The 25,208-nt window shown below is 50.3% G+C and overlaps 11 protein-coding genes across 11 annotated transcripts; 6 read left to right on the top strand and 5 right to left on the bottom strand.

Annotated features, from left to right (window-relative positions):
* Positions 1 to 101: 101 nt before the first annotated feature.
* J4E82_010581 (uncharacterized protein) lies at positions 102 to 569 on the bottom strand (the record flags this gene model as incomplete). The annotated part of the gene is made up of 2 exons (XM_051736792.1): positions 102 to 506; positions 558 to 569. The coding sequence occupies 2 exons, from the start codon at positions 567 to 569 to the stop codon at positions 102 to 104; spliced, it is 417 nt and encodes a 138-aa protein (XP_051583438.1).
* Positions 570 to 928: 359 nt separating this feature from the next.
* Positions 929 to 2,120, top strand: J4E82_010582 (uncharacterized protein; the record flags this gene model as incomplete). The annotated part of the gene is made up of 3 exons (XM_051736793.1): positions 929 to 952; positions 1,043 to 1,468; positions 1,521 to 2,120. The coding sequence occupies 3 exons, from the start codon at positions 929 to 931 to the stop codon at positions 2,118 to 2,120; spliced, it is 1,050 nt and encodes a 349-aa protein (XP_051583439.1).
* A 547-nt stretch (positions 2,121 to 2,667) lies between these two features.
* Positions 2,668 to 4,180, bottom strand: J4E82_010583 (uncharacterized protein; the record flags this gene model as incomplete). Its single annotated transcript, XM_051736794.1, has 3 exons — positions 2,668 to 2,810; positions 2,865 to 3,161; positions 3,214 to 4,180. The coding sequence occupies 3 exons, from the start codon at positions 4,178 to 4,180 to the stop codon at positions 2,668 to 2,670; spliced, it is 1,407 nt and encodes a 468-aa protein (XP_051583440.1).
* Positions 4,181 to 5,014: 834 nt separating this feature from the next.
* On the top strand, positions 5,015 to 6,714 carry J4E82_010584 (uncharacterized protein; the record flags this gene model as incomplete). Its single annotated transcript, XM_051736795.1, has 2 exons — positions 5,015 to 5,124; positions 5,172 to 6,714. The coding sequence occupies 2 exons, from the start codon at positions 5,015 to 5,017 to the stop codon at positions 6,712 to 6,714; spliced, it is 1,653 nt and encodes a 550-aa protein (XP_051583441.1).
* A 3,036-nt stretch (positions 6,715 to 9,750) lies between these two features.
* J4E82_010585 (uncharacterized protein) lies at positions 9,751 to 10,989 on the top strand (the record flags this gene model as incomplete). Its single annotated transcript, XM_051736796.1, has 4 exons — positions 9,751 to 9,758; positions 9,815 to 9,920; positions 9,975 to 10,492; positions 10,545 to 10,989. 4 exons carry the CDS (start codon positions 9,751 to 9,753, stop codon positions 10,987 to 10,989), a joined length of 1,077 nt encoding a protein of 358 aa, XP_051583442.1.
* A 503-nt stretch (positions 10,990 to 11,492) lies between these two features.
* J4E82_010586 (uncharacterized protein) lies at positions 11,493 to 12,575 on the top strand (the record flags this gene model as incomplete). Its single annotated transcript, XM_051736797.1, has 1 exon — positions 11,493 to 12,575. One exon carries the CDS (start codon positions 11,493 to 11,495, stop codon positions 12,573 to 12,575), a length of 1,083 nt encoding a protein of 360 aa, XP_051583443.1.
* A 506-nt stretch (positions 12,576 to 13,081) lies between these two features.
* J4E82_010587 (uncharacterized protein) lies at positions 13,082 to 14,689 on the bottom strand (the record flags this gene model as incomplete). Its single annotated transcript, XM_051736798.1, has 8 exons — positions 13,082 to 13,466; positions 13,528 to 13,626; positions 13,685 to 13,802; positions 13,853 to 13,908; positions 13,956 to 14,055; positions 14,108 to 14,348; positions 14,425 to 14,447; positions 14,500 to 14,689. The coding sequence occupies 8 exons, from the start codon at positions 14,687 to 14,689 to the stop codon at positions 13,082 to 13,084; spliced, it is 1,212 nt and encodes a 403-aa protein (XP_051583444.1).
* A 1,555-nt stretch (positions 14,690 to 16,244) lies between these two features.
* On the top strand, positions 16,245 to 17,786 carry J4E82_010588 (uncharacterized protein; the record flags this gene model as incomplete). Its single annotated transcript, XM_051736799.1, has 6 exons — positions 16,245 to 16,492; positions 16,546 to 16,658; positions 16,723 to 16,765; positions 16,817 to 17,015; positions 17,080 to 17,437; positions 17,491 to 17,786. The coding sequence occupies 6 exons, from the start codon at positions 16,245 to 16,247 to the stop codon at positions 17,784 to 17,786; spliced, it is 1,257 nt and encodes a 418-aa protein (XP_051583445.1).
* Positions 17,787 to 18,396: 610 nt separating this feature from the next.
* J4E82_010589 (uncharacterized protein) lies at positions 18,397 to 19,107 on the bottom strand (the record flags this gene model as incomplete). Its single annotated transcript, XM_051736800.1, has 1 exon — positions 18,397 to 19,107. One exon carries the CDS (start codon positions 19,105 to 19,107, stop codon positions 18,397 to 18,399), a length of 711 nt encoding a protein of 236 aa, XP_051583446.1.
* Positions 19,108 to 19,835: 728 nt separating this feature from the next.
* Positions 19,836 to 20,892, bottom strand: J4E82_010590 (uncharacterized protein; the record flags this gene model as incomplete). Its single annotated transcript, XM_051736801.1, has 2 exons — positions 19,836 to 20,701; positions 20,751 to 20,892. The coding sequence occupies 2 exons, from the start codon at positions 20,890 to 20,892 to the stop codon at positions 19,836 to 19,838; spliced, it is 1,008 nt and encodes a 335-aa protein (XP_051583447.1).
* Positions 20,893 to 23,411: 2,519 nt separating this feature from the next.
* On the top strand, positions 23,412 to 24,870 carry J4E82_010591 (uncharacterized protein; the record flags this gene model as incomplete). The annotated part of the gene is made up of 2 exons (XM_051736802.1): positions 23,412 to 24,263; positions 24,313 to 24,870. The coding sequence occupies 2 exons, from the start codon at positions 23,412 to 23,414 to the stop codon at positions 24,868 to 24,870; spliced, it is 1,410 nt and encodes a 469-aa protein (XP_051583448.1).
* Positions 24,871 to 25,208: the final 338 nt, after the last annotated feature.

Here is a 25,208-nt window from a genome sequence, read left to right on the forward strand (position 1 = left end):
CGTAATGAATTGAAGTGAACGAGTGAGGACATATTAGGGTCTCTCTGATTTTTTCTCTTAATTTTACATCATGATATAATACAGAGTCATAATTTGGTTCCTCATGACCATCGAATCTTCATCTTCCATTGATCCAGCTTGGCCTCCCACCACGTCTTTTTAGGCGCCCGCTCAATCTCGTCCATTAACCTTGTGTAGTGCTCTGGTGCAGATGTGGGCTTTAGTACACCTGGCGACAGTGCATATGTGGTACTGTATCGGTTCTCCAGCAAGGAAAATAGTGCGTTCACTTGGGCTTGCTCGAGCTTGGGGTTCGCAGGCGGTGACGATGCAGCTGGTGTTGTAGATGCAGGGGACTGAGGCTTTGCGCCTTCTTCAGGAGCGGGCGTTATGGGTTGCAGGCCGAATGGTTTGCCATGATGTTCGATTGCCCGTGTGAAGGGAAGATTGGGGCGCAAAGCGTCCTTGGGCCAGAGGGCAAGGAGACGGGTGTATTGTTTTGTGATCTGAAGTTGCGTGTCAGCTGACTATGCTGTGATGCATGGCTGTAGACTCACGGTATTTGCCATGACTGCTGTGTGCGAATAGTCCAAGACGGATCTCGTTCACTTTCTTCGACGATCCAAAAGTCGATGATGCTTCGGTAACCAGGGTCCAGGTGCGTGGTCCGTGCATTATTGGATCGTGGCGCAGCGCCCGTGTCGCATGGCCTAAAGCGACAAAGTCAGGCAACTGCATTTGAAACGCCTCCTCCGCTGCATCTGCCGCCTGACACGCTCCACCACCTGCACTTCCCTATCACAACCGCCGCCTTTCCCTCGTCCACGCCTGCTGCCCGGCCTATTCCTACCACCATCTCGCCTGTCGACACTCGATAACAAACACAGCATTGCACCCTTCACGTCACACATCCGGTTATCCGCGCAACATGCCTAGCCAGGGCTACGAGAGGGTACGCTGTCCCAGTTGGTCCCGGGCATCCTGCGCCCGCGCAACCTCCTTGTATTGCCTCCACGACGCCCAAACTAACGCATCAACACAGGTAGCCGCCCAGGACGAGGATGAATCTCCCCAGAGGCTGCAGGCTGGTCAGCAGTGGCCGCCTGCATCGCCGCCACCGTCATTCCACTCGCGCGCATCATCACCAAACGGCACATCACGACGGCTGTTATCCGAGGATCCCGCACCAAACGAGGAAGACCGCACACTCGCCGACACGTTCGACTCGGATTCCGACGACGACGACGATAACGATGGGCGCGATGATCGGCAGCGGCTGATGCGGGGAACACCTAGGACAGAAGACGAGCCCGTGGCTCCGGGCATCCAAAGGAGAGTAACGGAACTGCCAGTCTTCAACACACAGGCGCCGAGCAGCGGACGCGTCTATGGCGGAGGCAACGGTGGTGTATGGGCAAATCTGAGCGCAAAGCCGACCAGAGGGGAGGACGCTGAGGAGAAGCCTCCGGTGCGTATTCGAATACACGTGCACCATATCAAGCATTACTAACAACCACCAGACCTACGAACAAGCTGCCGCAGATGCCACGCCACCCTACTGGGAAACCACCATCCTCGCTCCCGGCACTTTCGGCGATGAAGTCTTCGTCGAAGGTCTTCCCGTCGGCTCCCTCTTCAGTTTCCTCTGGAACGCTATGATCTCCATGTCCTTCCAACTCGTCGGCTTCCTCCTCACCTATCTGCTCCACACTACCCACGCTGCAAAGAATGGATCCCGCGCTGGTCTCGGTATCACACTCGTACAATTCGGTTTCGGTTTCCGCTCCGCCGTACTTAGTCCGAACAACGGCAGCAATGACAACCCTGGGCAGGGATTCGACGGTGGCGTTCCGAACGACCCAAACGCCCACGACTTTGACCCCAACAAGGTTGGCAGTGGAAGCACGGGTGGCAGTGACATGACACCCGCCGCGAGTGCCATTACAGGCAGTGACTGGATAGCATACGGACTGATGATTGTCGGCTGGTTCATCCTGATCAAGAGTGTGTCCGACTTCATCAGAGCAAGGCGGCATGAACAACTCGTTCTCCAGTCTCCAGACCGGGGATTGGGCGTAGCTGTTGTTGCCGAGGGTGAAAGCCCAGAGCGCAGTGTATAATTTCTTCAACAAGCCTCAGACTGGCATTCTCTTCTCTCTCTTTATAGCGTATTATTTGGTTGCATCTAGGCACGGAGTTCTTCCTTGGTTAAAAACAGATCGAAAGATATAGTTTCGCTGTTGTAGCAGCACATCACTGTACGATTTTCCTTGCTTGTCTACCACATTACTATCTATATCCCGGTCCCCGGGTCTCTTCTATACGAAGTCAATCACCTCGAATCCTCACGTCCCATGTTGATGCTTTCACTTCACTGCTGACGATGATACTACTATAAGGCTCATGATAGATCAGCCATGATAGAGACATGTTGAATTAGTCTATTGGTTATTGTACATGCACAAATTGTGCTGGGTATCTCGAATCTCAAAAACGGCTATTGCCAAATTGCACTGCACCCGTCGATACGATCAAATCATATGCCTAGTGAGATGTTAGCCTACCCTCTCGATAGGGATCATGGATGTGACTTACCACAGAGAGCCGGCGCGCATGAACCTTCAAACACGGCAAATTTAGCATGCGATCCAAAAGAGTAGCGATTGGTTACATGACAACGCACTTTTCAGTCGCATACACCTCTCCATACTGATCCACACCCGCCATCAGCTCATTGTATCGCTGCTTGTTCTTGACTTCTTCTGGGAACCACTTTTTGAGAAAGGCAGCTTGTTCGGTATCCAGGTTGTCTGTGACGGGCCATTAGAAGATTTCTTACGGGTAGAGAATGGAGGAATGCTTACCTGAATTTGCATCGAAAACTGTCTTCTCTCGGCAGAAGGGACAGTTGTACTGCTTGTTGTTCTGCATGACGATCAAGCACCTGATGCAAAAGGTATGGTTGCAGCTGAGTTTTACGGGCCGCCATTGAATTTCCATGCACATGGGGCACGAGTAGTCATCTATTTGCGGGACGTGGGAGAGGATCTGTGTGTTGACTTCGGCGCAGACGGCCTTGGCGAGATGTTCTGAGAACTCTGGGTACTCTACTTGACGAGGGAACGTGGACTTTACGCCCAAAGCTGTGCGTTTGTCGAATTCTAGTGCAAGGTTAGCCTACCGGGTCTACGTTTGAAAGAATCGAAAACATACTCTTGAGAATCTTCATCATGGCATTGTGATTGATCTCGCCGAATCGTAGGCCTTGGAGAAGCTCTCGGTTGATGTGCATAAAAGTGTTCAGCGCTTGCAGGTTCTCCTTCTTCTTCAACTGTTCCACCAGACCGGCCTTAGCAATCTTGTTTGAGAAGCCAGCCAATCTTGCCATTGCCTTTTCCGAATCATGCGATTTATGATCAATCTCCGTTGTTCCAAAGAAAATGCCCTCCTCGACGTATATCTGGAAGATCTGACGCCAAGTAGTGAGCATCTTTCTATTGGCTCTTCGGTCGGGGTTGGTCAACTTGGCAACTTGTTTCCCTAACGCTTCAATCTGAAGGTTCATTCGTTTTTGTTCGCGCTCTTGCAGTTTCTCCAACCCTGTGACTTCACTGGTAAGCCTGGTGAAAAATTCGGTGTCCGAGGTAATGGGAACCTCGACTGTACGGTAACCGGGTCGGCTGCGAGAGCTATTTGTTGGGGTGGTCGTCATGGTACTGGCTGGATCTACAGAATTGGCAGATTGCATTGGCGAGCCTGAATCGTCCAAGACGCGCAAATCAGACATGCCAGTTTCAACGGCCAGCATCTGGAGTTTGCGCCTGGTCTCATCATCCAGCTGGGCGCTCAGGACCTCTCCACTTGTCTCGTTTACGTAGAAGAGTAACTTTGGATGGAAAGCCTTCCGTGACGGCGAGGCATTATCCCTAGAACTGTCGGGGTTGAGGATATACTCGAATGGTCTTTCTTGTTCATCATCTTCTTGTGTAGAGGCGTTGTAGTCTTCGACATGCTTCAACAATTTGGACAGGGTCGCAGGATCAAGGCCCACTTGCTGCAGCTCGTCGGTAAGCCTCTTGATGCACTTCTTGAGCTGCGAGTAAGAGATGGCGGAATCGACCCACTCTGGCGGGAAGCCCTCATCCCGGAGTGTTTGCTTGAACAGATGGCCGAACTTCATATTTGGGGAAAGGTCGACGAGGAACCGTGGTAAGGCTGGCCGATCAGGAGGCGCAGAGGATGCACGTGGGGAGCTGAGTGGTTGCAACGCTTAGCGGGGTACCTTCCACGCTTGTTCCGCCGCAGTTCCGTGGACCAAGCTAACGGAGCCTTCCAGCGATCACCCACGCTTGGGATATGCAAATGCGACTGAGTAGGGAGACGATGGAACTTGAAGTTTGTGTTTCGACCTGTATTGGACGTGTGGGTGGAGGGGAAGTGGTAATGAATGAGGGAATAACGACTTGTCAACAACGGCGACTTGTTCCGCGGGTCATGCGCCTGTCTGCCTGTGAAGGATGCCGCTAAATGGAGACCCCCAGAATTCAATGGAGATAGCCTTGCGCCATTACGAAGACATGGGGAAACGCCTCTTTTATGAATCAAAACAAATGCATGGCTTGTGCCGGCTTTCGGCGTTGTCTAGACTATGGTGGCTCCAATAGCGCTCTTCCTCAATCACTGTCTGCTCAAACTTTTCGCCTCTACCGTCCGCGACCAATCAACGCCAAGCGCACAGTCATAGGCGATTTGCTTGTCGTGACGCAACATAGCTCTTCGCGACTCACCAGAACACCACCATGTGAACCCCGGGATAGTCTCGGTGTATTGCAGGGCTGTCCGCACGCGCACCGGGAATGCTGTGAAAGCTCATCTACAAAGTTCCACGCCAAGACTCACATACGCCCACACAATTCAACTGCAGCATACAGCCACTGCAAGTAGTTCGAGACCCGAAGAGCTGTAGACTAAGTTCAGGCCATAGTGACTAGCTGCATCGGAGCCGGCAATCAACATGGGTGCATCACAATCCACTGGTGGCGGGGATGCGGCCAGTGGTGCGGGCGAAGTGAAGACGAGTTACTACGAACTGCTGGGTGTAGAACGCAATGCCACACCAGACGAGTATGTTACAGCGACCTGATAGCCACGACAGTAGTAACACGTCCCAGGCTCAAGAAAGCATATCGAAAGAAAGCACTCGAACTACACCCCGACCGAAACTATGGTGATGTTGAACGTACCACTGCCCTCTTCGCCGAAGTCCGATCCGCATACGAAGTACTTTCTGATGACCAGGAACGCGCATGGTACGATGCACACGAGAGGGATATACTGCGGGGTAGCACGGGCGAGGATTCTGGCGAACACTACCAGGGTGACATGAAGGTTACGACAGCCGACGACATAACGCAGATGATGGGCAAGTTCAGGGGGAACGTCGACTTTTCAGACTCGCCGAATGGCTTCTTTGGCTTCGTGCGGGAGACATTCGAACAGCTTGCCCGCGAAGAGGAGTACGCGGCAGACTACGACGATCTCGACGTACCAGATTACCCTACCTTTGGTCACAAGGATGATGACTATGAAGGCGTTGTACGTGACTTCTACTCAGCTTGGAACGGCTTCGCTACAGTGAAGAGCTTTGCATGGCTGGACGAATACAACCCTTCTTTGCAACCTGATCGTCGTTACCGTCGGGCGGCTGAGAAGGAAAACCAAAAGATTCGCGATGAGGGTAGACGGGCTTTTAACGATGCCGTCAGGACGCTGGTTGCGTTCGTACGGAAGCGAGATCCGCGGTACACTCCAAACACGCAGACGGCCGAAGACAAGGCCAAGGCACAGCGTGACGCCAGAAAAGCGCAGGCTGCACGCGCAAGGGCTGCGCAGATGGCGAAGATGGAACAAGAGGAGCAAGCAGTGCCGCATTGGGCTACGGCACGGCCGGCCGACGAGGTTGAGGAGGAGAGTGAAGAAGAAGTCGAAGAGGATCTGTACGAATGCGTGGCATGCAACAAGACATTCAAGAGCGAGCGACAATATGACGCCCACGAGAAGAGCAAGAAGCATCAGAAAGCAATCCAGGCTCTCAAGAAAAAGATGCAAAAGGATAATGCCCATCTAGACTTGGACGAGGATGCTCTCAAGAGTGATGAGATCTTACCAGCTGAGGACGAGCTTGCGAAGCATGTTGATGTCTCAGGCGACGAAGGCTCTGACGTATCTGTCCAAAACCTTGCAAAGAAAACGACTGAGCTTGATTTAGACGACTATAGTGTGGACGAGGAAGAGGCGCCCTCAACAAAAGTCGCACCTAGTAACACAGTATCTGCATCAGCTACTGGCTCAGAAACCAGCTCAGACGTAGACGATGAATATGCCTCACGCTCCGAAATCGAGGCTCGACTTGTTGGTGCCAGCACGGATCCTTCAACAGCAACGACCGAGGACCTCGAGTTGAAGCTTGGCGATCACACAGAACCAGAAGTCGCTGCCCCTCCAGAACCCAAGCTTGGCAAAGCTGCGCTGAAACGCCTAAAGAAAGCTGCAAAACAGGCTGAGGGTGAAGAGCCAGATGTAAAGAATAAGTGCGCTGGCTGTAGTGCCGGCTTTTCGTCCAAGACACAATTACATCAACATTTGAAGGAGCATCCTAAACATGCGGCGCTTAAATCGGTTGCGAATGGTGGAAAGAAGAACAACAAGCGGTAGTAGACATAGTCCCTCTTGGTCAGGGGCTTCTACTATTGATAGTGGAATACTCAGGCTTCTGCATACCCTCTCCAAAATACTATAAGTCTCATAGACTTGTACGTAGTCAATCAACAACGAAGCCATGAGGCTCACTGTTATTGACGGGGAATCTATCACTCGTGTCTTTTCAAATATGCACGAATTCCTACAGTACTTTGAAAAGGTGTGTAGAATGATCGAACAAAAGAAAAGACACTCCGAAACATCCTTTCAAGTTACTTTCCGTTCGAGAGCTCTGGTGACGTCTTGTTGGGATTAGGCATGCTAATTGCAAGACCGAGTCAAGTCGCCACGTTGGGATGCCGCTGGACTTTCCAACGGACGGACATGAATATCGACTACAAATCCTGGTCAAATGAAGACAATTTCCACAGGCATTTACAATATGCCTCTTTCGTACAAGATACCAAACCCGCTCATTTGCGAGCAGACCTACGTTTTAGACTCAATCCAGGTACCATGATATCATGCATGGTAGTTCGACCTCGAAACATATTCAGACCCAGAGCAGACATGATGTACCAGTTCTCGCCTAACCAATGCAACTTGACGAGCCTCAATCGACATGCGCACTGATACGATGTTTAGTCCAGACCCTCATGAAGTGGCCCAGCATTGTGTCTGTCTCCTTATCTTGCACACCTAGAGCAGCACACTACATACAGCCTGACAGACATGTTCCGTCATGCTCCTGCCGGTACTGAATGGTCGTCCATTACAGGCCTTTAGCGCATGGTGGAGCTGGAATCCTCGGCAGTAACACCATTGCAACGCTTCCAGGAAGGTTCGTTTCGATTAGAAAACAACACTTGTACAGTCTTTGTTTAAGTAATGGCAAGCAGTCTAATACAGCTGACTGGGGATGGATCAGATGATAAAACTTGATGAAAGACTTATGTGGCAGGAGTACAGTTGTTGAATAAACAAAAGAACATCACATCCGTCGCAGCATATAACCTCACCAGCAACACGTTTAGACATGGGGACTGGTCCTAAGTGGTCGCAAATGAGTACGGACATGACTGCACGAAGCCTTCTTCACTCTTGGCAAACGCCATAAGGAAAACATGATCTATGAGAGACAAGAGAATGTAAGCTAAGATTGGCGAGCATTTTGATACATTTACTGAACGACGTGCTGCTAATGAAAGTTGTTTTCGTTACTCAAAAGACGGTCAAAATGCCGCGAATGTTGAGGCGGCCGTGTGTGAGGTTTTAGAAGATTACACCGGGACGCTCCATGAACCGTGACATGATACAAGGTCAAGTCCCGTGAACTAGAAAGTTCTTCTATGAAACTAGTGCATATGCATCTCCACGCTCCGCTATATCAGTCAAGCTATGGATAGCAAGCTGGTCTGCATGTATGACCGCATGTAACGGTCAGTTGTCGAGCAATGGTCCGATGTTGTTCTCTGGTGAGCGCAACTGTTGTGTAGGAGCATTCTCGCGTTGTCGCTTATATAGGCTAGTTTCCTGTTGTTTTTAGTCCTAAGCGGCTCAACGGTATGCATGAGAACGCTAATGTTGGACCAACAGAAGTGGCGTATCGACGAATAGCTTCTTGCGCTGTTTTGCTTCTCAAGCATCGAAGCGCCATGATCTGATCTTCAATGGCATCGGTGTGCAATGTATCGTGTATGGTCGTGTCTTGGTGTTGTTTCAAGGCAGCTAAATGCGTCGGGACAGAAGGGTGGTCAAGCGCCAGCTTCAGGTCATGCTCTCTTCGTGGTCAGGCATTCTACCAATCTTCTGTGCCGCACTCCGCCCGCCCCTCTATCGAACCATGTCGTATCGGTAAATGAAAGAACGCATTCTCAATTTAGATAGAGCTCAGTACCTCGTGCACGTAGCTCACGGCTTTTGATGAGAGTGCTGAGGAGTGCGCAATCTTTTTTGGACAATCAGGTATCTCAAACAAGTGGTCGCCGACGATAAGATAGAGGGGTATATAGACCCCTAATGCGGCGCAGGGTCTAACGGCTGCTGTGTCTAGGTTGAGGCGCTTGGGTCTTCATGGCATGTTGCTGATCCCACCTTCCGGATTGTGATGATCGCCTCGCAGCACCTCATCACGTCCCTGTACAGTTAGCAGAAGAGATAGAGCTGCAGATGTCAGGGGACAACAAGCCCACCTAAGCTCCCGCGCTAAGACGCGCGTGCTGGTTAAGAGTTCCCCAATTGCATGGCATTGCTTGTCGTTGTTGCATCGGAGACTTCTCCAACACCTCTACTTCGCTCGCGTGTGATTGTATGGTTCCCGGCTGAATGCAATATGGCGGTTTGCACGCGGTGTCCCTAGTGATGCGCGTTAGCGTTCGTGGTAAGAGTCGCTCGCGTACGCGTGCTCCTGTGAGCTAGCTACAGAGAAAGCTAGCCGAGCCTAAAGGATCTTAGCGCAAGGGTCTGACTGAAGCTTCAACCCCTGAACGCTCCGGGCGAGCCACTCCTATCCACTCTTTCCTGACACCTCCAGATCCTTTTGATCGTATTCCAAGCCATGCGCTTATCGTGTCCGGCTCCAGCGGCTCTCTGATAGGGCACCAATCGAACTGTCAGCTCTCACTTGCCCGGTCTGTGATGGCGTGGGGATAGCCCAGGGGTTCGCATGGACGCGCATCCGCTACGAATGGTTAGCTTTGCTCAGACGAGGCTTTTTGGAATGGACGCTCGTATCAAATGGGGCACTATCTGACGGGCTCTTTTCTCTTGAGTCTTGTCCATCTCTTGGGGTTCTTGCCTCTCGTCAACTTCGTCCTCCGACATATTGCTTACCCTCAGTCATTCGTTAATACAGTCGCGCGTTGTTCACTCGTTATGCAATCATGATGCCAAAGGCGTACCGTCTTTCTTTCTCGCACCTCGTTTTCTATATCTCTACCTTCGTAATCGCGACGCAATTATGGTCCATATGGGGGCAATCGAAGCACAACTACCTACCTTTCTCCCATCATAGAAATCTTCAGCGAGATTGGGATTTCAATGCCGATGTGCATGCCAATGTGCATACACTTAGTCATGAGCAATGCGACTCTGCATTTCCAAAGCTGTATCACAGTCTGGATCAGGCGGTCAGCTTTCGGCAAGGCAGGAAGGTACACGTCCAGGATATCGAGATTGAGGCAGGAAGATGCATGCTTCGGGTTATGATCTATCAGGGCGAGGTACACACATCCGTTTGACAATTTTCCACATCGTATCTGACACCGTACTCGCAGTTATTCGTTGTCGACGCCGGAAAACCAGAAGAATGCTACGTGACAAACGGAAACGAGAGAGAACGCATTCTAGGAACTCTGGCACAGATTGATCGAGCCGTCACGACTGCCTCGACATCCGACCCCGCCATCCCCAACGTTGAATTCTCGCTTTCGCTTGACGACCTGCCACGGCGATCCAGGAAACATGGAACATTCTTCGGTTATACACGGAAGGAAGGGCCAGAGTACAAGGACATTTGGATGATGCCAAACTACGCGTACTGGGCTTGGAACTATACGCACGCTCCGAGCTGGAACAGCATCAGGAAGGAGATCGAGCAGAAGGAGACAGAACTTCCGTGGGCGAAGAAGGACCCTAGAGTCGTATGGAGGGGCAAGGTCAAGATGGCCAAGCTTAGGAAGGAGCTGGTCCGGGTCAGCGAAGGCAAAGAGTGGAGTGACATCAAGCCTGTGGTTATCAACAACGCCAGCGACCCGCATACCAAGGACGTTATGAATCTAAGGCAATTCTGCGGGTATGATACAAGACTACGCAAGACCTACAGAACGATGCTAACCACCTCTCAGGTACAAGTTCACCGTCCAAACTGAAGGCACATCCTACTCCGGCCGCCTAAAGTACCTCCAACTATGTCGCTCAGCCCTGATCACACACCCTCTCGAATGGCAAGAATTCCATACCCATCTCATGAGACTGGCTGGCCCCGAAGTAAATTATATCGAAGCATCCGAGAACTTCGGAAACCTCGAATCGGCCATGGAATACTACCGTGCGCATGACAACGAAGCAGAAGAGATTGCAAAGAACAGCTACGAGACATTTACCAGAAGATATCTGACACCAGCGGCAGTAACTTGCTACTGGAGGCGGTTGTTCTGGTCATGGGCAAGTGTACAAGGATATGAGCCACAGTTGTACGTACCTGACAAGGACGGCAATCTGGTTATGAGAGGCACACCATGGACAGCGTTCGCGGCCAATTGGCCCAAGGATCCCGCAGCTATCCCATGAGCGATGACAAGGTGTGCAAGGAGTGGCGTTGCATGAGCATTGGAGTATTTGGTTTTATATGCTTACGATACCCGCGTTCAAGCGTTTGAATAGACACGCATTATCATCTACGTTTACAGCAGTCATCATAAGCGGGGTTGATTTTTCTCAGTCTTATTATACATGGCTTCGGCAACCATCTGCCCTGCATTGGAGAACGCAAGCGAGCAATATATATATTCGTAAACCGACGCATGAGACCACGTCTCCGCATACGCTACCCCGAAGCGCTTGCGATTGACAGTCACATTACAGTCTTGTTCCTGGAAACATTCATGCGAAATGCAAGCTAATGCACATTGTACATTTGTCAATCTAATTTGATGAACAAGACTGCAAGAGAAATACTCATAGCATCTATCACAATGCAGATACGAGCTCCGGTGAAGGAGAGAATGGGTATGAAATGGTTCAATCCGCACCACATGATTCCAACGTTTTTACCAGCTAGCTGACCAGAGATCATGATCTCTTTACTTTCACTGCTTACCCTTTTCCAGGCTTACACTGCAGTTGCTGGTCTGGAACCAGAACGCCTCATCGTCCTCGACACAGGTGTAGGTCATCGCAGCACACCCATTCCTCGATGGCCCACCTCACTTCGGAGTCTGACCACGCGCGGTATCAACGCGACTATTCTTACACAGTTTGGCGCCAACTCGAATACGACCCAGGCCAGTGAGCCCATTGGTGCATATGCACTCGCATACTCTTTTTCGACTCCGACTCTCTTCTCAGCGACAGGCCAAGATATAGTCCGCACAAGTACAGACGGTGGTGATGCGGAGACTGTCCTGAACGCCGACAAGGATCACTATGGGCAAACTATGAGCATGACGGTTGCAGAGAAAGAACAAAAGATTTACTACGGCAACTCGTTTACGGGGTTAATCAAGAAGGCGAATCTCGATGGATCATACGACTCTTTGGTGCGGAATGTGTCTGAAGGTCTAGACTATTCTATTCTTTCTTACGCCTCAGCCATCTCCTACGCAGGAGGAATCGCAGTAGACGAGGAGAGAGGCTGGCTGTACTGGAGCTCCGTTCGTGGTGTCGATGACGGAAGCATACGGCGCGTGCCTATAAGTGGACTTGGGGAAGAGCAAGTCTTAGTTAGTGGAATCAAGACACCAGGCCAAATCCGTGTCGTAAAAGACTCATTATTCTGGATTGAAGGAGGGCGACAGAGTAACTCTCCAACTGCCATTAAGTTCCTCGACCGTTATCTGTCCCAGCTGCCCTCATCTGGTTCTACGAATACTCCGATTCCGACAGGTACTCTTATCTCATCAAGCCAGTCGCCCCTATTCTTTGAGAATGATTCCACAGGCGAGAAACAGACTCTTGCTATCACAAGCTTTGTTGTTTATCGCAATGGAGTGGAGCAGAAAGTATGGTTTGTGGTTAATAGCGCCGGCAGAACAGTATTTGGGAAATTGATCGAGGTTGTGTGGCGAGGAAGCGGAGATGGGAGGGGGCCAGTATCTGAAGTGTTAAATGGCGATACCGAAGATGTTGGTGTCCCAGTTGGAGTAGAATACGTATAAAATGGACTGAATCAACGATCATTGCGGTTACCGCAATGAGTCTTGCAGCCTGTGCATATCCTCTTAGCTTGGTTTACAGTGCCACCTCATACAAGAAAGAAACTGGACAGATACAGGAATAATAAGGTATATCTTACAGCCTTCATTGTCTCCTAATAAGAAAACTTATAAAAATTAATAGTATTGTAGTCTTCTAGGGTCTTTATATATATCTATATGAATTTAATACGCTTTATTGTAGTAAGAATAAGTACTCTGCCCTAAGAGGTGTTGAGTTTCTCTCTTTGATGTAGTGGTGCCAAAGTATGGTACCTAGGACATGGCAATACAATGCAACAAGTAGATGGGTCTCCGAACACCCCGTGGTTTTCACATACGACCAAGTATCTCGACCGAACCTTTGTTTACAATTGATTGGGTGTTTCTTCGAATTTTTTCATCAACGTCCAGTACCTAGGTCTCCACAATCGCAGCCGGAAGTGAGATGTGACCATAACGCATCAAAATCACGAAACCTCGACCTCAACAGTCCTCATAATCCCTTTCTGGGCGGGTAATATGCTATCCTCACTTCCTGCCGCACAACTCACCCGTCCTATGTGCGTCGTATGTGCTACTCCACTCTCGAGGTATTCCTTGTCGATCGCACTACCATTGAGTGAACCCTCGTTGCTGCAATTCAAGTCTTTCATCGCATACGAACGTGTACCACTGCGCTCCGCTTGCCTTATGTATCCGTTTGAGGCGTTAGGTCGGGACGGCCCGGTAGTCGGGTGTCGTGATGCATATCGATTGCTTGACGTCAGAGCGCTGACCGTGCCGAGAAAGCTGGCAGCTATGGGTTTCAGAGTAGGTAGACAAGCTGCGATAATTCCAACGTTCATTTCCGTTCTAGATGGTAGGTAGTCAGGATGGGAGACCTTTGAAAGAAGCGATAGTATCGGAGACATACTGTTGCCAGACGTAATACCATGCTCCCCGGCCTAAGAAATCTTTCTCATCGAAGAAGTGGAACTGGAGGGGTATCTTGTAGGCAGCCACACCGCAGGTACTAATATCGTTAGCCTAGGATACCATAGATGCATCACCTGAGGTCTTTAGATACGTACAATAGACCGAGTCCCATGACGATGCATAGTGAGATTTTAGTTCGTAGATCTGTCTGTATCTTCCATATAATGGGCATGGGTGATAGAGCGAGGATGAGATCAGTAGCCAAGTTAAACACTGGCATTCCATGTCAGTTGCGGCTATGCAATGATTCATGGCGAACGTACCGGAGTTGAAGACGCCAGTATTTCGAAACGTCGTGGTCGAGTAGCAGTTTGCATTTCTGTCATAGTGAGCGTGTTTCTTTTCGATTCGATGCCATGACCGTACCCTGTAGGCGGCCGCAAATTGAAGTCCCATGCTGCTTGAATGGGTAAACATTGCAATACCAATGAGAGAACGGATCCAATGGTGAACAGGATTAAAATGACTACGAGAAAGGGAGATTAGCTCACACCTTCATTGTTGATTTATGGACGCACCTATCATGGCATATAGCGACCATTGCCAATGGCGGCGATGATCCGCGAATCGAAGTAGGAAGCAAGCAATGGATATCTTGATACTAGAATAGGCGGCAACAAGTATCCAGGCATACCACCATGATATCTCGAAGAATCTCTTCCGGTGATCAGGCCGTACATAGGTGAAGTACTCAACGTGATGGCCTACTCCAACATGCGTGAGTGCGGCGAAAGAGGAGAAGCATGCTACACTTAAAACCTGTGGATGGTGTTGTCAGCAATCGTCAAAGTGTAGAGCGTTTTTTGCGAGTAGCTCGTTCATTCGGAACGCATACCGCTGAAAGCATCATCAACCAATCTGTCAGAACCAAGTCAGTGAATAACTTGCCTAATACTAAACAAACACATACCATCGACGCCGAACACCTTTAGCATAACGACCCTTACGTAAACTCGTAGCAGCACGCATATCATCGCCAATCCAAATAACGTCCCAATCGCAGCCAGCATCTCTGGTGCATAGCTCTCCTCAAGGTACGCCTGCGAAGGGGCGGGCGAGAGCAGTCCGGATACTTGTTTGGCAAACAAATTGATAGTCATCTTAATCAGATTGCTGAAAGACGCAAAGTATATCCAACAAAGAGACCAACGGAAAAAATGATGAGTCTCCTGTATGTTGAGGGTGGCCCGTTCCAACTAGCGAAGATATACTGCTATGAACGTAGTACCGGTTTGATGGTCAGGATCACATCATGCAGAATGATTCACAACACAAACCTACTCAGGATGAAGTAGCCTGTTGGTACCTAGCCAGATTAAGTGGTTGTTATGCCACTTGTGCTTCCAAGCAGCAAATTGTCCCATGTCAGGTTCATACTGTCTGTGCATTTGTTCGCACGTCGAGCTTTGGAAACATGTTGGAAAGTAAGAGCGGGAGGAAAAATGGGGTTGAAGGCGAGATGAACCCACGGTGGAGGTTCAGCCGCGCGAAGAGAATATGGAAAGTCCGGAACGCATAGCTTGAATCCTTCGATTGTAGCTCCCGAGGTCATGCATGGGCCCTGACCTCGATCAGAGTTGCTAGCAATTTTGACCTGGTTATTATTAACAACTCTCTTCTTGACCGTACCAGTTGTTGACTGTACCAGTTCTTGATCGCATCAGTTCTTGCGCTGCGTTCAATTTACTTGGTACTAATTACAAAATGGTGGGACTTGCATCGGCTGGTAGGGTGCAGGATAGGCTAAACCAATCTCGCTTATGCATATTGCATCCTTACGAGACGCCACCTGAGTACGCGATAGTGTCTTCCTGCTGGTATGCGGCGCAGTCTGCAAGCCAAGCACAGATATTTCTTCGGCATTGATATTTCCATAGCGCAGCAGACTTGCAACACTCGAACCCTTTCTCCATAGAAGTCTCTCGCTGTAGTATGCGAAGGCATAGTGTATAGATACATCGTCATTTCAGTTTTTGAAAAAAAAGATAGAGGTGGATGAAGCTCATTCAGCGGGAGTGGCGTGGGAACGGCTCTTGACGGCCGGCCCGAGGAACCATAGAATCCCTCGTATGGTAGTGAAGCATACATCATCCTAGCTGCGCGGAAGTTGGCTGTGATACCGGCGAAGCTAATCGGCTATTAAGGGTACCGTGTGATCCATGCGCCCGGTCGCTCGGACTACACAGTATTTCGGGGTTCGTAGAATATGGAGTATCGAATTATCGCGCAGGCTTGGAAGGATTTAACCTGCATGTACGCGGCAACATACTGTGGTCCTATCCGTGCCACACAAGCTCGAGAACATGAGGATTTTTTAGGGTAAACGCTACACTATGCCCTTCTGGATTCTCATGCCATGTCTATTGGGCAATGACAGGTAGGACCCCTTTGTGCGTCGGCATTGGTGACCCCAAGGGGCAGTGTTCCGAAGCTTACCTGGGCAAGTTTCTAGGCATTATCAGACTGATATTCCCGTTTTATCTCGTCTGACAACGTATAAGAAGGGATTCAAGACGCACCTCTAGCATAGCCGGCACGACGCTCGTTTCTCATCTGTCTGTTACAGTGACTGTCAATCCTGTCGTTTCGTCCTTCAAATCGGCTTGCCTTTAGACATCTGGTTCGGTATACCATATCGCTCTCAAACCACACGACATGCGAGGCTCCTTTCAAGCTGCGTTGCTATTGCCTTTGGCTCTAGGGAATGCGCTCCCATACGAGGATAAGCACTTCGAGAAGAGGAGTTTCGATCGCGTTGATGACATCCTCGCTGGCCTAGGTAGCATTAAGCAGGACCTGATGGCTGGTGGTGCTGCACTCAATCAGCAACTCTACCAAGCTGTTCAACAGCCAGCGCAGTACAAGAAGTGCAGCCCCACCAACATTCAAGTCAGGCAGGAATGGTATGTCTCCAAGGTCGTAACGCTTCTCGATCCCCACGCTGACAGTACTGAAGGTCTACCTTCTCCAAGACCGAAAAGAAGGCATACATCAGCGCCGTTCAGTGCCTAGGGAAGCTACCGTCCAAGACATCAAAGGAAACGTGCCCGGGCTGCAAGAACAGATACGGTAAGTTCTGACTGTACAAAATGCATGTGAGACATACACTGACTTCGCATCTCCACATCTGTAGACGACTTTGTGGCAACACATATCCAGCAGTCCTTCAATATCCAGTAGATGCCCCTACATTGATGGTACATTAGATACGTACTGACTTCGTATAGCGTTACGGGTAATTTCCTTACCTGGCACCGGTATTTTACTTGGGCGTATGAACAAACCTTGCGTAATGAGTGCGGCTATAAGGGCTCCCAGCCCTACTACAGCTACTCCAGGTGGTATAAAGATCCCGCAAAGTCCCCATTACTTGACGGCTCAGACACGTCACTTTCCGGACAGGGTGCCAAGGGTTGCAGCAACCAGGTGAGTTATGACAATGTGGAATACATGCGATGCATACACTAATTTCGTATCTTGAACTCTGCAGACATTCAGTGGCATCCCGCTAAACAGCGATCCCAAGATAAAGATTCCGCATGGCCCAGGTGGTGGCTGCGTAACCTCGGGACCCTTCAAGGATTGGACTGTCAATCTTGGCCCGTTGTTTCCCGCATCGGAATGCGTTGCACTGAATCCCAACCAGGATTTTGGCCCTAGTTATGGCCTCGGCTACAACCCACGTTGCCTTATGCGCGACATTACCAGCTTTACCGGCGAGGGATGGCTGAAAGATGATGACGTGGTTTCTCTGCTCAAGAGCGACAGTTACCAATCCTTCTGGGAAAACTTGCAAGGCGGCGCCCCTCCGAACAACTTCGAGAACAACTTTATGGGCGTGCATACTGGTATGAGTGACTCCCACAAACTAGAGCGTCTTCTTGCTGACTATGATGAACAGCTGGTCACTTCATCCTTGGTGGCGATCCTGCAGGAGATTTCACAGCCTCTCCTGCTGATCCATACTTCTTCTTTCACCACGCGTCGATTGACAGGCTTTATTGGACTTGGCAAAACCTGAAGCCGAGTGAGCGCACGAAGGCTTTATATGGTCCTACCGCCATGTCCAATCTTACCTCGCCCGCTGCGACTCTCCAAGACACTCTAGACATGGGATCGGCGTACCCTGGGTCCATCACCATTGAAGATGCCTCAAGCACGATGGGTGGTGCACCGTTTTGTTACACCTATATATAGACTTCCATACCTTAGACTTCGTTGTCTTTAGTAGAATTAATGATCATGTCAAGCCTGCATGTATGCGTTCGCGATGCGTGTACCAGATACTGATCTTAGTTCGTGGTATTCTTGAAGAGTCGAGCCTATAAGATTGCCTAAAAGTGTTGGCTTTCGAATATCTTCTCCTGAGCAGCCGTGCTGGGGTTTTTGGCCTTCCGGATTGATTTGGTGATGATAGAGGAAGCGGCGATGACAGTGGCGCTTGAAACGCGGTCGTAGGAGATTGGGCAGCCATTAGGCGATGTTGTTTACGAAGGCAGTCCTGTCTACTTGACTATCGCACTGCTTGCTAGTTTAGGGAAACAAATGAATCGACTTTATAGATACCATAAAAGCCTTTTCTCATACATACGACCATAGGACACTGAAAATTAGGCTTCCCGTCCGCTCAGCCATATACAAGCAGTGTACCGGCGGATTAGTAGTTAGGTGGGTGACCACTAGCGAATCCCCGCTGTTGTATGTTTTTATTTTTCCATCTTTATCAAATGAGTCGAGCCTTTTTGCTTCCCTTGAACTGGTGTGCGAAGGGATATTAGCCGGCATGTTAATGATATGTCTGCACCCCTCAGGTCCTGCGCTGTCGAAGTCCGGCTCGAAGTGGCGAAGTCCTGTGCACCTTTGGCTCAGCATTTGGACTGGCTCTTTGAACTCTCAGAGGGATCTTTCGAGCTGCCCGGTTTGAACCAGCATTATTACCTTGCCGTCTTCCAGTCGCAAGTCCTTGGACTATGCCTTGTATTCTTTTCGACCTTGCGTTCTTCGTGCCTGTCTCTACCCTTAACAATGCAGCATATCTATCGCTCTTGTTCATGCTTTCCCAATGAGCTTTCGCTGCGGGCACCCGAGCAAGCGCATCCTTGAGGTCATCAGGCGTTACGATTGTAGCAGAGCCCGCGTATGCACGATCCCATCTTCCGTCTGCCTTCGCAGCATCAATGGCTGCCAGGCCGGCAGGACGCATTCGGCCGTCCTCGATGAGACGCGATACCGTCCCAACATTCTTTTGAGACCATATACTCTTCGCTCGTCTCGGCGTATAACGCACTGTCCAAAACGCGTCATCGCAAGCGTTGGCGCGACCGTCGATCCAGCCATAGCACAGCGCGACTTCGACAGCTTCAGCGGCAGTTATCGACGGTATACCGGAGCTCTTCTTGGCAAGCTTAACGTAGACGCCCGGCGCAGTGGCATGTTCGCGCTCGAGGAAAGCCTCGAAGTCTGCAGGCGTTGCAAATGTTTGTGTAGGAAACTCAGACGGTGTTGCCTTGGGCGGCATGGTGGGTGTGGGGTTGTGGAGAAGTCGAGGAGTACACGGTGCGGGCCGCCGTAGCTTACGGACAAGATGTATACGAAGAGGAAAACTAGTAACTGTCAAGGCTAATGGTATGCGCAAAAGCATTAGCAGTGACTATGAGTGAGGAGTATTCGCGGAGCCGCGTCGTACATGTTTCCATGATACGTTCTGGAGTCAGGGGCGCAGCAACGCGTCAGGGGCGCAGCAACGCGTCAGGCGCGCCGTCGCATGAGCACGTGTGCGCCTAGCGAATACAGCATGTTGGCACAGAAGGCGATCACAATAGCGAAGTAGCGCTGGTACATATATTCCATAATCTCAATTGATGTTAAGAACACCTTTTGCACACCCAGATGCCTACCCCATACCCGAATACAGCAAAACAATTCCATAGGATGCTTTGTCGTTGTCACATAATCGCATCGAGGCAAATCATGCCCCGACTTTCGCCCTCTTTGTCATTTGTCCTTATTCCCTAGGCCCAACACTTGCCCTCTTCGTTCCCACCACTCCACCACTGCTCTCTTTCTTTGCCTTCACAGACTCACAACTGACCATGCTCTAACGTTCTGGTAAGCAACCGGTGAGAAGCAGGCGGAGATACGTGGAAGTAGGTGGTGGTCCGAGTTTAGTACTATACGCCGAGACGCCTCCGCTCCGCATATAGAGTCAAGTCAAGTTGACGTGCTCGTTCATGCAGGCTGTTCGTATTAGATAGCGAAGCTCTGTTCATCCTTTCTAGGCCCCAGTCCTCGCTTTACACCGTCTTTCAAGCTCTCCCAATTAACACCGTCTATCCTGCGGCCACGAGTACCAATATCAGCGGCAACATCGGTTAGCTTGCCGGTCGCAATCCTACGCATCATGATCAGATCTTGCGCGCTCTGGAATGTCCTCCCCCTGCCCTCAGTGAGAAACTTCTCGATGTGTTCCTCCTCTTCTTTGGTAAACGGCAGACTGACCAGCTCGAAAGCCTTGGCATCTCGCGTGTACACCTCGTGTTCGGGGTCCTGAGACCAAGCGTTGTGGTCCAGGGTTTGCTCGACAAGGAGTTCCAGCAGCGGCTTCTGCTCATAGTCTGGTCTGCTGTGAATCCACTGGTACATCTCCGTGACATTACGACCTGCAAGATACTTGGCAAACTCGTCCCTAGTCTTCTGGTCATCCAGCGGCGGCCGTACGCAGTTATAGTACGCTAAAGCCAATATATCGTCCTTGGGATCCCTTGCCATGCCTAAACTGCTCAGCTTATCGTTTCCAGTCAGAAGTGTGTACATGATCTCATCAGGGAAAGTCGGTATTATGCCCGGGTACGTCAAGTGGCCGACAGCTGTCGAGAACTGGAGATGGTCTAGGAACCAGAGTCCTTCGACGAATGTCCAAAACCGCTTCTCAAGGTGTACGTCTTTCGCAAATGCTTCCGATAGTTCAGTCGCTTCGTGGTGTTGTGCTGACAAGTCTTTGAGCAAGTAAAACACTAGGCAGTGTTTGTTGTGTAGTGTGGTATTGGAAGAGATTATACGCTGGTGGAGGTCTTGGAGTTGTTGCGGGGTTTTGGGAGGGTACATCTTGCTTCCTACATTCCGGTTAGTCCATCGTTAATACCAAAAGAGATGACGACTTGCCCTTGATGTTCAACAGTGTCAACAGCCGCTCGAAGAAGGTTCGTCCACCGAGCGCAGTCCTGTATGATTGAATTTCCTGAACAAGGCCATCATTATAGTACAGGCCGTGATAAACAGCGTTAAAGTCTTCGACGTCAAGCATGGTGTTGATCGAGTGGAGCTTGTTTAGGTGGGGGTGTGTCGCGCTCCAGATGTTGATGGACCTGTTTTGATTCGCGCACGCCAGTAGTTTGATGTTGCCGGCCCTCGCGCAGTCACGTGATGCTCTCGATAGCCTTAGTGCCAAACTCACAACTACCGCTTTGGATGCATTCATATACCATTGCAAGACATGTTCCGCGCTGTCCAGAGTTCTTAACCTCAAAAATCTACTTGAAACTTTCTCCACTCTTCACTTAAGTCTACACGCCGTGTCTTGCTTTTTTGTCATCTCGCATCAGCTTGAGACCACAGGTACTCAATTCCTAACAGTTGAACTATTATGTCCAACCAATATGCTTGTAGACTGTGAGCTTGGCGTAGCCACACACCCCTCACACAATCATATACAACCTTGGTCCTCCGAATCCATGCAGTGTTTCAACTTGTTCCAGTACTGGTGGTGGAGTAGCAGATGGCAGATCAATTTCAAGAAATATGGAGTCGCAGTAAAACGATACCGTACCAAATATTATTGATCGTATGAGCGAGCACGCAAGGCCTAGGGTACATAATCCACGGCACCATCGCACATCAACCCAAGCCATATACGTTGCATCACAAGACTCGACTGATCGGGGTTTATGAAAGGCACAATCAGCGATCGCATGGCCTGACTGCGACATGCATGGCAACTGAGACTCCTCGGCAACAACAAAGAGCGGAGAGTCGGGTCGACAGTTTCCGAAAGCCGATTGCATGGACTTAGGGACAGTCAAGAACTCCATGGCTTGGCTTCAGGATCAGATGATGGAGAAGTATTTTCGGAGAAGGTAAAGTCGATGTTTGCTCAAGCGAATGATTGTCCGCGCGGCCCACCCACTTCGTGTATTAGCGATTCGCACCTTGCAGGATCGGTAGACCTTTGCATTAACAACGTTATCCGGATGCTGCAAAGGCTAGGCAGAAACTTGGAGGCCTAATGAATAATCACTCCGAAGCGATGAGTCAAGCCCGGGGCTGCAAGGCTGGAAGGTGCTCAGTGTTGGCATCTGATGTAAGGTTGGTATGCGGACAAAGACGCCGAAACAAGAGACTGCGGTTCTAGAATCCAGTCGGCTGCGAAAGTACATCGACAAGAGCGATCAAGCATGACATGACGAGTTGCAGTCAAGTCACTGTCAATGTGAGCATCTGCGAGCTCGGAAGTGGCCGGATAACATCAGAACACATGGAAATCGGAACCTGATCATTTAGCGGTCTGCGCACAGGATTATACCCGCCTTTAGTGCGCGTTGCCAAGAAGAAACAAAGCTTAAGTGGATTAGAGGTATGGCGCAGGTGACTATGACAATGTGAAAGCCAATGATGTCTTCCGCAAGGGTGTGGCTCGGGCGAAGCCTGGAGATAGCGGTGATGGAATTTGCGCAACTTTGCTAGGGAAAAATATGATCTGACAGGCGCGTGGTCTTAGTTTCCGGCGTACCCTAGACCAAGGTGGTGAAGATCGCATGTGAATCTTCGATTCGAACACCCTTCGCCAACGGAAGGCCGAGACGGATAGTCGCTGTCACCGGAATCCGACGCAACTCAGACCTGTCCTTGTTACAAGCATGACGTGACACAGTGAGTCTGTTACAACTGCGCGATGGCGTTGGGATTACACTTTGTAGGACTCCGTAATAGACAAGTTTTGCTGTCATGATGAATTTATTGCGACTAGCATGGCGAGGTTTGCCGGTGGAGTGTAAGATGCCATTAGCGGTGGCTGACGGAATGGTCCTCGAGTCCGTGCTTGCCCGGACCCACCTTGCGCCTGACATTCGCATAGGACGTCACAGCCTGCGAAGAATGCGATGCTATCGGAGTAGCTTCGCAGCTGACAAAACTTCTGTCGCTATGACTTGATCAAACTCGTCGTTCCGAATCTTCCGGAAACAATATAGATGCGAGCCACGCCCATGGCGCTGGCAGCCACATGCATTGAAACACCTCTCACTATTGCGTCCGCTGTTTCCCTACAGTCTTGCATCTTCTTATATCTCCAACTGCACGTACCGAATTACAGCAGACTTTCATACGACTGGCTTGCGTATTTCCATTGCGACACTACCAGCTTTGCGCAGCACTGTCTATACCAAAGGCTTTAACTTTTCGTTGAGAGCAACATATATGCCGAATCGCGGAAGTTTGACAATAGCCGCTGCAGCGCTGCTGCTCGAGCTATTGCCGCTCGTGACTGCGCATGGAGACGGAGCTGGCATGGACATGAGCGTACATGATGCGCCGGAATCGCAACCACAGAATACCGGCTTTGGAGGCTATTGGAGTCTTTCTGAACATGCATCGCTCATGTATTGGCACATAGGGCTCGAGATTCTAGCCTGGGTTTTCATTTTGCCAGTCGCAGTGATGTTCAGCATCGCTTGTTCAAGATATACTCTACCTTCACAACTGGCATTCCTCGCTACCAATGCGCTAGCACTTGTGCTCGGCCTTGTATACGACCACAGGACCCCAGAGATGTATGCAGGGAACGCACACAGTAAGACAGGATGGGCCATTACCTGGATCGCATCAGCATGGGTGTTTTTGGCTCTCATTCAGGCCTACGCTAGGAGGCCTGAATCGCATTCCAAGGAGGACGAGTTGACGACCGCAAATATGCTTAGATATCAGCGCGTACACGACGAAGAGCTCCCTGCTCCATCACGATGGTCCGGCGATTCGGGCCAAGGTACAGAACGCAACTCGGCATCTCTGTACGACCATTCCCAGTCTCCTAGCGTAGAATCGGAAAACCAGCAATTCCCTGGCCCTGTACGAAAGCCTACACACGATGATGACTCTTTCGGCGATGGCGACGAGGACGAAGAGAAGCGCGGCTTTCTTCACAATACTTCCATAGATCATTTCTTCTCCCGCAATGTGGCTCGCTTTGCAGTCGGACGAACACTCCAGGCAGTCCGCCTCCTCTACGTGATGGTCGAGCGCACAATACTAGTGCAGGGTTTTGTGGGAATAGTCAGTGGCGCTGTCGTCTATGGCGGTATTGGGAGAGGAGGCGCGGTTTTCAACGTTTTGGCCCACACAGTGAAGGGAGGAATCTTCTTTCTGTACGGCTTCCTCACACTCGGCCGTTGGATGGGTGCATTTGCAGATTTCGGTTGGGCATGGAACGTTAAGCCAACAAAAGAAGTTGTCGGTCATCGGAAGGCGGCGCTGCCGTCGGCAGAGTTTACCGAATCCTTCGTCATCTGGCTTTACGGCTGTACGAACGTATTCCTGGAGCACCTGGCTGCGTGGGGCGATGCATGGACCGCTCAGGACCTGGAACATGTGTCAATCTCAGTTATGTTCTTTGGTGGTGGTTTGGTAAGTAGAGCCTTACTTCCTTCTCGCGCATCATCGCTAACCTTCCTAGTTGGGCATGTGCATCGAGTCGACAAGAGTGCGAGACCTTCTCAACAGCGGAGTGGTCGCGTCACAAGCAACCTCGCTGCAGAATGAATCCTGGCAACAGCCAAGCCAATACCGCTTCTCCATGAACCCACTTCCAGCCCTTATCATTATGCTGCTCGGCAAGATGATGAGCTCTCACCACCAAAGCTCAATGGTCTCGACCATGATCCATACCCAATGGGGCAGCATGTTCATGGCGTTCGCTTTGGCCCGCGGTCTGACCTACATTACTCTGTACATCTCACCACCGACTTCCTTCCTTCCATCCCGACCACCTACGGAAATTATCACCGCCTTTTGTCTGATTTCGGGTGGTATCACCTTTATGGTCAGCAACAAGGATACCGTTGCAGCTCTTGAATCGTATAACCTCGATGCCATGTTCATCTTTACGGTTGTCATGGGCCTTACCGCACTCCTCATGGCTTGGACCACAGTGGTCATTGCTATCAAGGGGTGGGCTTTACGAAAAGAGAGCAGCAGCCAGCATGCAAAGCGCTATGCTGGAGTGTTGACGTGAACGTCATCTTCACGGGATACCCTTCATCGATCGGTTGGCATTAGATGTTTGAACCACAGGAAGTTGAACTTCCAACCTGATACCCTATTCTTCATCTTTTCTTACGACCTTAACGCAGTCTTGGTTCATGAGTTTATTGCAGTATACCCCTTTCTCCAGGAAGGCAGCCTAGATAACTGCATTTGCTGCCTCTTTTGTTTTGGGTCCACAATAGTAATGAAGTCCGTCTTGAGAGTCGGACATAACAAGACCAGGAGGCTGTGGTAATGATAGAAGGACGATGACTCTGGAAGTTAATACTAGTTCGCATCGACTGCAACTAGAAATGTAGTAATGCG

The sequence above is a fragment of the Alternaria postmessia genome (genome assembly GCF_024291825.1).
Source record: "Alternaria postmessia strain BMP 2775 chromosome Unknown scaffold_133, whole genome shotgun sequence".
In the NCBI taxonomy this organism is placed as follows: Eukaryota; Fungi; Ascomycota; class Dothideomycetes; order Pleosporales; family Pleosporaceae; genus Alternaria; species Alternaria postmessia.